The sequence below is a fragment of the Notothenia rossii genome (assembly GCF_949606895.1).
Source record: "Notothenia rossii genome assembly, chromosome: 10".
Taxonomy (NCBI): Eukaryota; Metazoa; Chordata; class Actinopteri; order Perciformes; family Nototheniidae; genus Notothenia; species Notothenia rossii.
In genome coordinates, this window is record NC_136908.1 from 53,539,354 (window position 1) to 53,552,072 (window position 12,719).

The window sequence follows — 12,719 nt, forward strand, 5'->3', positions numbered from 1 at the left end:
GTTGCCAGGCTGGCAACCACGCATCAGCTTTTGGTTGACAAAACTGAAAATACGGTTGCCGTTTTTAGTCACCTTATATTTAAAATAATTAAGATACTATACAGTTATACATCAACTTAATAATGAAAATGTGACACAAAAGAATGTTCAAATGCTTTACAATAAGTAATTAACACAATTAGTTGAAACTAAAGTGGTAGTAAACTTGTCCACCCTCAATTACTGGTATACTAAATACCAGTAGTGCAGCTGTTGTCATGTTCTTCACAGATCAGTAGTTTCTTGGTCATCTGTTGTCTCCCTTTTAAATTTGGGTTTTCTTGACCTTTGTGCTGACCGCCACCATAGATCCATTGGCCCTTCAGCATTGAAATCTTGGATTGGCCAGACTAATACATTTCTAATGTTAAATAAATGAAAACCATTCACAGTTGAATTAGATATGAATTATTAATGCTGTAAATTACCTTTAATATGTCTAACTATATTTAAAGTGTGTTACCTTTTTATAGAAGTGATTATATTTGTATGCCAATATTTTTCTATGGTAAAATGTCGTTTTGCACTTTTATTTTGGTAGTAATAAGATCAGGAACTTTTACCGGAAGTGAATGCACAACGTAGCAGAATGTATATATTTCGCCTCCCAAGACTTTACACATTTCCTCTTTGCTTTTCGTTCGGGTTCACCTTGCGCTTTATCAGTTGAATCACCTTGAACATTCGTTTGAGAAGTTGACGGGTTGGCCGAACTTTTTAGCCCACAGTCAAACAACTTAATTTGCTCCGCCATTTTTTGTAAAACAAACACAAGGCGCACCGCGCACGCGAGTAAACGTGCATCGCTTTCTGGCTCCGTAATCACACCAATGCACGTGCAACTTAAGTATCAGGTTCCGACTGGTGGTCACAACAATAATTAAATATCACTCTTAATACAACAAATAATTAACATTTATCTATTTTGGGGTGCACATTTAGCTGTTTGCTTTCCTTATTTCTTCATGTTAAAAAGTGGTTGCCACTGATGGCAACCAAAGGCCAAGAAGTGGTGGACATTTTTTCTGAATGGTTGCCAATGGCAACCTGGCAACCGTTACTGTCGAGCCCTGCTGTGTGGACATGTGTGTGTGCTGGCTGGCAGCCAGTTGGCCAGTGTACGCGGTCTCCAGGCTAGTATTAATCAGATTGTTGACAGTGTGGCCACAGAGCCTAAACCAGCACGAGATTAGTGACTGATAGCTCATTATATCATCTCGTGAATTGAGGAGTAGGTCAACTGTTCAGTAGAGAGTAGCCAATATCCTTATCTCAATTTAGAGAGGGTGGAATGAAATGTGCGACAAAAGATTCTAATGAACATTGTGCTAATTGTTTTTAGGGATTATGGTCAGTCAAAGAGCTTGGTTTTGGTTTTGGTCTGTGGGCCTGGTATTAGTCAAACGTGCTATTTAGCATTTTCAACTCCTGAGTTTCGTTTTCTATCTCACAGCAGTTCATGAATTATATGAAAATACGAATGACTGAATCAAGGAACCATTCAGCAAAGCAGCACAATGGTTGATTTTTAAGTAACAAAGATCATGACAACCGGCCACCGTGGCAGCAATACATAACCATGTGATTTTTTTCTGACAGTTTGAGGTACTTGATGGCTCAGAAATAATCCAAATGATTCCTGTAAAAATTACATTTGCCACGCTTGGATTTTCCAGAGTCAGTATGTAAGCAGTGTTTAGCATAGCAGTGCCAATTCAGGATTATAAAGTGAGTAATTAATGATGCGCAACATTTACATAGAGATTAAGTTCAACATGTGTTCTCCTGCATAATTACATTAATTCCGTACATAATAAACACACAATATAAACACACAATAAACATATGTATAGGTTATTTATCAAGTGAGTTTGATAAGTCATATTTTCGAATTCAATTTAAACATACTGCTTGTGTCCAACCTGTTTGACTTCAGATTAATTTGATGCTGGGGGAAAAAAAGTGTGTTAATGTAAAACTTGTTGGCAGTGTCTGGGGATTAATGAGCTGACCTTCGATCTCTCAGGGACATCCCCTTACAGAACACTTAATTAATTCAGCGCAAGATGTTAATTCAAGGAGCTCAAGTCTGTTTGGGCCTGAGAGACGGAGTGAGCAGGATTAAGTGTTTGTTGAGGCTTCCCCCCCACACATAGATGTAACATCAGCCAACTCCAGTCCTGTTGCACCTCTGAGCAAATAATCACAAAAAGTGTCAGGGACATGTGGCCAAGAACTGACAAAGGAGAGGCTGGACAGGGATGGAGCAATAAATCCGTACTCTAGTCTAGGGGTCCCTAATGTTGGATCCATCTGGAGGCCCAGAGTCGTGTTGCAAGGGTTTAAGAATTGTAATACCACAATAGAGTGGTGCAGGAACGAGTCCTAAAATCCGGAAGTGAGTTAGCATTTTACCACCACCGGTTCCCTCGTCTCAGAGTCAATGGGATTTCTCCATAGGATTTTGGAAAGTAGCTCGAAATAAGGTCTGTGGTTGACACAAATGTAAGAGATGAATCACGTTTTGTTCTACGACATGAAATACATCAGCAGTGACCCCACTGGTGATGGTGAAGAGTTTACGTGTCTGAAAAACAATGGTTGTTAACAAGTGGCTGAATAGGACTACAGAAGTTGTCGAGGACATTGTACGTCATTACGCCGAACACGTAAACACTCCCGCTAAGTTTGTTTGCTCCTGTTCGGCTTGAAAGCAAGGACCTGCTCTCTTGAAAACTGTTAAAACAAACGCTTCAACTTGTTCAATTTTGAATCTGTATTTTTGAATATCAATCTTAAGTTGGCGTGACGTTGAAGTCCTGCGACCCTGCTGTACTCGGCTGCAGTTAGTTTATAGCATAACGTTAGCATTTTGATACTCTCCTGTTTTTTTCTTTACACTTTGTCATGTACTTGATGATACAGCTCTGCAGCTGAAACCTGTAGCTGCCCCCCATGTTACAGTAGCTTTTAATAAGTGTGAGGCCACAGGTAGCCTGTAGTCAGTGTATTCAGGTTAATCCCTGCAGTTCTAAGGAGCTACTGTGATGTCCGCCCCCGCAGCTTTTAACCTAATTCAATGAGTCTAATAACTATCCATGCTGTTTCTCTTTGTCTCGCTGTCTTTGTCTGAATCATTCTCTGTGTGCTCCCCTCACGTATCTTTATCTTCCTTTCATTTTCTCCATCCTCACTCCTCTTTCCCCACCGCCTCACTATCTACCTAGCCAGCCAATTGCCTAATCGATCACCTTCTCATATTCTTTGACCCCCCCCATCCAAAGATGCCCCCGGCTGCGTCCTACTTACCCCCCCTACAGAGATAAAGAGCTAATTGGAAATCTCTCTACTAATTAACCTTCTCCAGGCTGAAAGGTATTTATATCCCCTTCTTTTCGATGGCGAGATGAAAAAGGGAAGGAGGGGAGGGGTAGAGCGAGGAGGAGGAAGGAAAAGGGGGCGAGAGAGCTAAGAAATGAAAGTGAGCGATGGTAGAATAAAATGAATGTTGGTTGGAGGTATAGCTAAATGATGATGAAGAAAAAGTGTAATTGTGAAAGTAAAGGATGAGGTAGCTGTTGCATTTAAATATAACATCCATGAATCATTGCTAATTTCTTAATTCTGTAATACATTCTGGCACCTGGTAAGAGTCTGAGGAAAAAATAGATTTTGCGGGATTGCAGATGTTAGAGGGGCCGATGATAATATAACGAGACTTGTCCATGTTCTTCAGGCGTAAGAAAGGGGAAAGGCAGGCAGGGCTTAAAGGAAGTGTAATCTAACTCAGAGTAACTCTTGTGTGATACACTTTAGCAAAAACTATAACAAAATTGCAACACCGACAACATTATGTAACCATGGTTACTATGGTAACATTCTTTGGTAACACTGGTAACATCATGTTATACTTGTAACACCATGTAACCACGGTTAAGTAAGTAAGTACAATTTATTCATCAAGCGCTTTTCACAGACATAGTCATAAAGGGCTTGACAAAGCATTAAAACACCATTATACGATTGAAGAAATGCTAAAAACACAATACATTGTGAAAAACACAAGAAAAACACAAGAAAAACAGAATAAAAGCACACAAGTTACCCAAACGCCTGCCCAAACAGGCATGTTGCACAACTAACATCATGTAACAAAGTAACTCCACTAACATCGGGTAACACCTGTAACATAATATAACACGGGTCACAATCTGTAACCACGGTAACAATCTGTAACCACGGTAACATCCCGTAACACCGCTAACATCTTGTAATACTGGTAATATTCTGTATCCCCGCTAACACTGTGTAACCCCGGTAACATTATGTAACACCAGCTACATTTTGTAGCCCCGGTCACATCATGTAACACCGGTAACTTTGTGTAACCCAAGTTATACAACTATAACTATGTAATACCACCAATTACATTGTGTAGCATTGTGTAACGTCAGTCTGGTTTAACCGCTAACATCGTGTAACACCGGTAAGCTTTTTCCTCGGGAAACTTAATAACATTTCAGGTGAGGTGGCTCCACTGTGTCCCTCAGCAGGACAAAGGACAGTGTGGATGTGAGTGAAGGACAGATAATGAAATATAAGAGGAGTAAGAGTGACAGTCAGTGAGTCAGCCAGTCAGTCAATCAGTCAGTGAGTCGGTGTGGGCGGGGAGCAGAAGGTGCAGCAATATATGTGAGGAGGGGGAGTGAAAGATCTCAGGAGAGTAGGAGTCGAGAGAGGAGAAAGAGAGTGGTTTCAGGTTCCCATTGTTTACCATGCCACCTTTCTCTTTTCACCCCCCCTCTGGCAGAAGCTGATGGGGGTCTGTGGAGGGTAAAGTTACCTGGCTATCGTCCCCTGCTGTCTCCCTTTTCATTTCCCCTTACACTCTCACCCACACCGCAAGCATCTCCATAACGGCTGCTGTATCGCTTTTGGATCAGCACTTGAATTCCCTTGAATTCCCTTGAATTCCCTTGAATTCCCTTGAATTCCTTTACAATAGCATTTTTGTTTTTTAGATGTGGGTTTGTTAATTCAATGCTACTCAGAGTCAGTCACATACCTTCTGATGGTGTTTGGTTCTTATCATTATTATTCATTTTGCTAATGCATGTTAGTGTCAAATAATAATTACAGAGTGTGCATTGGACAATGATTCATTAGCGAAAAAAGCTAGATGAGTCAGGATTTGTATTTGAAATACAGAAAATGATATATGTTTGGTGGAAGTGATCACAGGAACATAACCGTTTTCAAATGTGTCAGAAACAGGCTGCGATAACAAAGCAGTGAAGAGAATCGCTCCAGGCTTTGCTTTGGGACCAGTAGCTACATCTATATTTTATATATACCAGTCATGTTATGCTGCTGGCCAAAGTGTTTCAATGGAACCAGCGTATGGCAAGGATTGGCTGTGCCTGCTTCAGAAAGTCTAATTTCAATGTTCCCCTACCGCTTTACTTTACTTAATTCCAGTAACCGCTAGAATCCACTTCAAGACCATGGTACTTGCGTACCATGCTGTGAATGGATCTGGCCCTTTCTACATCCAGGACATGGTTAAACCGTACACCCCAGCACGTGCACTCCACTCTGCATCAGCCAAACAGCTCGCTGTACCCGCACTGCGAGGGGGACCCAAGTCCCCATCAGCAAAAACATGTGGGTTTGCTATCCTGGCTCTAAAATGGTGGAATGAGCGCCCCATTGAAATCAGGACAGCAGATAGCTTACACATCTTCCGGCGCAGACTGAAAACTCATCTCTTTAGACTCCACTTCGAGCGATAGAATTACTAACAAAGAATTACTAACAAAGCACTTATATACTAATAAAAGCCTGGCTTATCTAAAGCCAGTTGAGTAGCACTTGAAATGTTTTGGCTCTATGAAACCTGATGTACTTATATGATTCTGTTTTCTTCAAGTTTGTATCTTGTTGGTCGAATGAATGAATGAATGAATGAATGAATGAATGAATGAAAACTTTATTACAGACTCAGGGTCCAGATAAAAGACAAGACATTACATATAATAAATTACATACACAGCATAAAAAAATTAATAGTTTAAGAATAATTTAAATCAGTGTCCTAAAAAGTTCGATAAGGCCAAGAAGATTTCATTATCAGAGTCATTAAGCCGGCAAATACATTTATACATGAGATTTCTTAAAACAGCTTGTGACTCCTGCAGCCACAAACATTTCACTGACTAGACCATCGAGGTCTCTTCAGCAATATTCTCATGGCATCATTATAGGCTACTTGAAGTTTCCGTAAACTTGCTTTTCTGTAGTTTGACCACAAATGTGCAGTATAGAGTGGTGTACAATATGCTCTGAACAGAGACATCTTCACTCCATCTGTACATGCACTAAACTTACGTAGCAGAATGTTTGCTTGTGCATACATCATGCGGCATTGCCTATAAATATCTTCATCAACTGTCATTTGTTCTGTAATAAAGTGTCCAAGATATTTTAACTTATTACAGACACTAAGATTAATATCAGACAATTTAAAATCAGGAAATTTGAGACATTTATCCTCTTTGGTTCTAAAGATCATGACAGCACTCTTACTGGCGTCGTATTTGATGTCATGTTCTACACCATACACAGAACAAACAGCAAGAAGCTGCTGAAGACCAATGCTAGATGGACTCAAGATCATCTGCATACATAATATGGTTCACTAGAGTACTACCAATCATGCATCCAGTATTACAGGCTTTCAGTCGCTTGGACAGATCATCAATATAAAGGTTAAAAAGAACTGGGGACATAATTCCACCTTGTCTGACACCATTGCTAAACCCCAAATGGGGCTGAGACCCTATTGCCCCATTTTACTTGCATAGTCTGGTGGCCATACCAGTAGACCAGAATTCTCACAATGTACTGTATTTGGGCACCCCTCTTTGAATGCACTTATTGTAAGTTGCTTTGGATAAAAGCGTCAGCTAAATGCAATGTAATGTAATGTAAAAATGTGCATTTATTTTACTTTCTCACCTCTCCTTGCTCTCTCAATCTGTGCATGAATGAGAAAAATTCTCTGTGTTCGACTCTCAGGAGTTTTTTTGCGTCTAACAAGTAACAAGTGATGTAAATAAATGAGTTACTTTTAAATTAAACTGCATTTATTGATTTTACTACTTCATAATCAAAGACACAAACAATGGACTTTTATTGCAAAAAATATATCTGAAACAAAGGCAATCAACAATTTTGCAGGTATTATTTGGAAAAAAAATAAATAAAAATACACGCTTAGTCACTCACTCACCAGGGGAAACACTTATAACTTGGATTTTGGAATATGGTCTGAACAAATAAATGAAGTTGTAGCTCAATAAGCCTGTTTGGCGGTCTTGAGGCAACAACAGCTGAGGGGCAAGTCCAGCTCATATTGAGGCCTGTCAACTATATACTGCATTGCAAAGCAGCCCTGCCAGATGGTCTGGTAAGCCAGCAGGTCTCTGCAGCCAAGAAATCTGGTAATATATCCCAAACCATGAACTTTAACCGAATCCGACCATGTGACGGGGTAGAGATGTTATTTTACGTTCCTCAAGGTTTCAGATCCTTTTCTTGCTTTTCAGTTGAAGACCCAGGGCCACAGCTTCACTCGTGTCCATGCCCCCTGGCCCGTACTGTGTCGAGAGGCTGAGTTTCTCAGGATTAAAGTCCCCACAAAGACGGTGAGAGCTCATTACCAGCTTACATTTTCTTAGCAGTACTGTAAGTCACAGATATTATGTTTCTGGGACCAGCCACAATCTGTTGATGTTTGATTGTTTTTTATATAGTGATATTACAGAAACACAGAGACTGATGCCTCTGCAAGGCCATTTCATGTTAAATAGATATGTTTTCATCAGAGCAGTAAGACACTTAGGGCATTAATGACCAGCATTTGTAATAACTAGACTAACTATGTGTTGTGTGTTCCATCAGAGTTATGACCTTAAAGAGGAAAGTGGTTTCGGGTCCACTATGAGCACAGTGTGGAGGAAAATGAACCAGCCTTTCCAGCCCAAAGTCCCACATCAGGACCATGAACGCACCAAGTTCCTCACACACTGCTTCTCCAGGGACAAACTCCACCTGTGAGTAACAAACTCACACTCACACTTACACACACTCCTGCAAAACTTCCTTTGTTGTTTGAAAACGCAGAACTCAGGATTTTCAAAGATAAGCAGAAATCACAAAAATATAAAGCAACACTGTGTCACTTTTTAATAGAAGTGGCACATTAACTATCTGAAAAACATAGAAGTTTAATTCAAAACCAATAAAAAGCACTGTTGATTAATTTAATACCCTTAGGGGAAATCAGTTCTAATTTGGCTTCACCCTGGAGCTTGTTGCCAGCAGAAGGTGGCTGTTTCCTGCTGATCTGAAGTATAGGCTCACAGGAATACAGTTTTTGGCGAGATTGCATTGTTAGTTAACATACTGTACTAAGTAATAATACAAACTAAATTGTATTCCATTCCAAAATTCACCCTGCAGTTTAACCCTAAAGCCTTTGTGTAATGGCAAGCAGTTTGATTTGAGAAAATAAGAACCAGTTACTACACTCCACTGTTTAATTAAAGAGTCTTCCTGATATGTTTGCATATTATACACTATATAAATACAAAGATGAACACACAGAAAGTGCTCACATTAGTAATCGTTGTTTCTTTTAGGTACAACATCCCATCTAAAGACACTTTCTTTGACAATGCCACACGGGGCCGAATAGTAAGTGTTGATTCCAATTTGAATCCGATTCTCCTTTCTGTTTGAGTTTTCGGACGATTAGCTTTTATCTCAAGCCTGATGTTCTTGATTCTGTTTCAGGTGTATGAGATCCTTCGACGGACTGTGTGTGTACGGACCTGTCAAACCATAGGTGAGGATACCAACATGTGTGCCTGTCAGTGATTACATGAATGATATTCGGGGGTACAATGATGCGCAGATCAGTTGATGATTCTGTCCAACTCGGTTAGCAATAGCAGGAATTAGGGCAAAATCATCTTAAATCTCTTTTTGAAGTTTAATGGCCTCGTTTTTTTTTTGGAATTCACAATAGCAGAGGTCCACCGAAGAGGTTATATATCAAAATACTGGAGTCTAAACCTGCTTTGACTTAATGAAATGCTTTATAAGCCCTTTTAGTAAAATGTTGTGAGGCCGACCACAGGTTCATACTTTTACACCATCCTTCGATAAGTCAAAGTGGTCAAGTCAAAAGTGTTGGTATTGGCCCTCAAAAAAGTAAAAGCAGATGCAGTCTAACACTTGTCCAGGGTGAAACTAACTGTCAGTAGCGGGTCAAGGTTGTGCTGAAACTCTGGGAGGTGATATTGATATGCCTGCTGGGAGTTCAATGAGGAGGTGAAGTTGAGTACAGCTGGAGACCCAAACAAGGAGTGCGATGATTGGATAATTGGAATCGACCAGCACCATTTGAAAAATCGGGTAGATGAGTTTACAATGAGCGTTACTGCTGCATGACGAATAACCAGAGAGCTTTTTAGTGACTGTCACTACTACATGATACATCACCAGAGAGTGTTACTGCTGGAGGACAAGTCCTCCAAAGACAACTCAACCAGAGAGCCACATTTATCTGGGATTTAGTTTTTAATGCAACCTTTTTTTTCTCACCAGGCTGTTCCCAAAAGACAAGTTGCTCCTGAACACTCAGAACTCAAACAGAGTCAGGGTCTACAACTTTTTAAAGCAAATTCTACAAAGTCTATGGAGATGGCAAAAACAGCTAAAAAAAGACAATGAAAAGAAAAAAAATATTGTTGACCCTGCTTGAGAAATGGTCCTTATGAGACAAATCAATCTCCTCTCGGGATTTTCTAAATGAGCTCCAAGACATTCAACTGTTTATATTTTTATATTTTGATTACATGCTTACAGTATAACATCTGCGTGCATGTATGAGAGCCTCCATATAGAAAAGATCTGACACCCTTTTGATTTTCAGTGTCCACCATATGTCTGCTTGGCTTTCTATCCCAGCAGAAGGTCTCAGCCAGAGGCTACTGGGGGAGCTGTAGGGAAGCTGGAAAGACTTTCCTCTTCATGATTGGTGTATTTATTTTGTAACACACACTCGTGTCTCCTCCTCCATTTACTCCACAAGTGGGTCATACTTCCTGGGTCATGCAGAGATTAAAGCAGGAGTTGTGGTAGTATCTAGCTGGTTGAGTGAGCATGTGTGTAACCACATTTTGTTTTGTTCAGCCATTTTTATTTTATATATGAAACACGTGTGGGCACATTATTGAGCTTTTCTATTCATGCCTTTTCTATTTTATACACGAACATTCATACAGGTTGGTGAACCTGAGGGATCGACCTATTGGAGGACAAAAATACTTTCTTGTGTGTGTGTGTGTGTGTGTGTGTGTGTGTGTGTGTGTGTGTGTGTGTGTGTGTGTGTGTGTGTGTGTGTGTGTGTGTGTGTGTGTGTGTGTGTGTGTGTGTGTGTGTGTGTGTGTGTGTGTGTGTGTGTGTGTGGTTTCATTAATAGCACAGCTAATCACTACAAGGTTCCCGGTCTCCTTTGAGGCACCAATACTTAATTGATTAATCAGGTCATCTGATGTGTGACAGTGTGACATTCACAGGTCAGGGTTCCCTCGAGAACACTCCAAAGACTCAAAGCAGGAGCTACGTGAACTAATCCCATTCTGCCTAATTGAAAATCTGAAGGGTGTGGCCTAATGTGTGTGTGTGTGTTTCGGAGGTTGTAGCTTGTTGATACTTATAGACTAGTGCTGCAAGATATGCGCAGTCTCCTTCTTTCAGCTGTATTCTTAATTATGAGAGATCATTAAAGGGACCATATTATGCTCATTTTCAGGTTCTTATTTGTTTGTTGTGCCTCTCCTGTGACATGTCTACATGCTTTAATGTTCAAAAAGCTTTTTATTTGTCTCACCCTGTGTCTGAAACCAGAGCCCAGTCTGCTCTGATTGGTTAGCTGGCCGGCTCTGGTCAAGAGCTTAGAGATGTCCCGCCCCTTAGAAAATCACATACAATGTGTGGAAGTGCTTGCCAATAGAAGTCTCAGTATTACAAAGGGAATCCCCAAAGATAACATAATAGGGGCCTCTTGAAGTACTTTAAAACCTGGGATTACCGAGTTAAATTTGTACCTTATTTCATTGAATGGTTCACAATTTAGGAGGAAGTGCAGCGTTGTCGAAACAGTGGGCAAATATTCTGTATTTGTATGGTTATCTTCCAGTTTGAGGTCACTGAGCCTGTACTTAGTTAGAGTCTGACATGGCTTTGTATCTCTGACAGTAGAAGGATATTCTTCCTATTCATAAGCTCGGTTTAATTTAAATATTTAGACTGCTGCCCACAGTATATGAGAGGGGGCAGTTAGGCTCCGTCTGATATAGGGGTTTCTGGGCTCACCTTGGCTTTGCAGGTATTCAGATTGTAGGAATTCTCAGGGGATGGATTTAAGGTTTGGTTTAAGAATCGATCTCCTCCGAAGTGTATTGTCAGTGCCAGGGTATCTGCCTAATTCTGCTCTATCTCTTTGTGTCTCTCTTTCAGGCATCAGCACACTGATAGCTAAAGGCGTGTATGACGCTGCCTTCCCTCTTCACGATGTAAGTTTTAAACTCCCAGCAGACGTCCTCTGGTTTCACTTGATTTCACTACAGGATTCAATATGCAGAGAATGGAAACTGAAGTTCAAAGAGTCAAAGCTTTGTTGCGTTGGTTTGCTTTTGCCAAAAAACTCAAATGGAAAATGGATATCTCCAAGTACACTGGAGAACAAAAATGACATAAGCATATTAAAACTGAAAGTAAAAGTGACGGACCCATATACTACATACACACTTCATTACAGTTTGCACACTATTCATCATTACTCTCGAGCCCTGATGGTACCATTACATTTTTATGATTTTGTCACCTTGGTACAGAAGTATCGGTTATCATGACGTCCTTTATCTGCTGTTTGATTTTCCTCTTAAAGCAAATGTAAGAAATGTGTTATTGGATCAAGATATATGAGTGATATTAATGTGTGTGATTATACTGATAGTGTTTCCACCAGTATGTGTCGAGTGCAGAGTGTCCTTGAGTTTGAATGCCTGTGTGCACTCACCCTCTCCTCTCTTTTCAGGGTGACTATAAGGTGATCGGACAGCCTGAGGAGAGGAGCGACAGACAGGTAGACCCACTTTCTCCTTTCTCTCTCTTCACCTACTCTCCTGTATTTCTTCTCCTCCTCCTCCTCCTCCTCCTCCTCCTCCTCTCCATTTGTATGTGAAAAGCTACTGCAATGCTCCAGTTCTACAGAAAGTGACCTTGCTTAGAGTATGTCATTGAGTATAATAGGAAAAATCACTGTCCTCCAAAAGTCTTTTATACATAACCTTTCCTTTTCTGAAAAACTCCCCTTTCTAAACATTAGTCTATTCTTTATATTTGTCTCCTTTTTTCTGAGGTTGTTCCTCCTTCCCATCTGTTTAACATTGTCACAGATTGGACTTTAAGTTTAGCAAACATTTCCCAGGCGTATAGATTGACTGACTTGAATTCCTGAGGAAAGAGCCAACATTGTTTTGGAGTTTTGGTTAGCAACCAAAAACCAGAAACGTACACATAACGGTGATTTTCTTTGAGCATCAAGC

The 12,719-nt window shown here is 40.3% G+C and overlaps 1 protein-coding gene across 1 annotated transcript in view; it reads left to right on the forward strand.

Annotated features, from left to right (window-relative positions):
• ano2b (anoctamin 2b) overlaps nucleotides 1–12,719 on the forward strand; it is a gene marked incomplete at its 5' end in the record, with an annotated part of 56,117 nt that overhangs the window by 9,033 nt on the left and 34,365 nt on the right. The window contains 6 exons of the mRNA XM_079655681.1: nucleotides 7,620–7,745; nucleotides 8,002–8,153; nucleotides 8,742–8,796; nucleotides 8,896–8,947; nucleotides 11,629–11,684; nucleotides 12,209–12,256. Coding sequence (XP_079511807.1) covers nucleotides 7,620–7,745; nucleotides 8,002–8,153; nucleotides 8,742–8,796; nucleotides 8,896–8,947; nucleotides 11,629–11,684; nucleotides 12,209–12,256 — 489 coding nt within the window. The remainder of the gene's footprint in view (nucleotides 1–7,619; nucleotides 7,746–8,001; nucleotides 8,154–8,741; nucleotides 8,797–8,895; nucleotides 8,948–11,628; nucleotides 11,685–12,208; nucleotides 12,257–12,719) is intronic.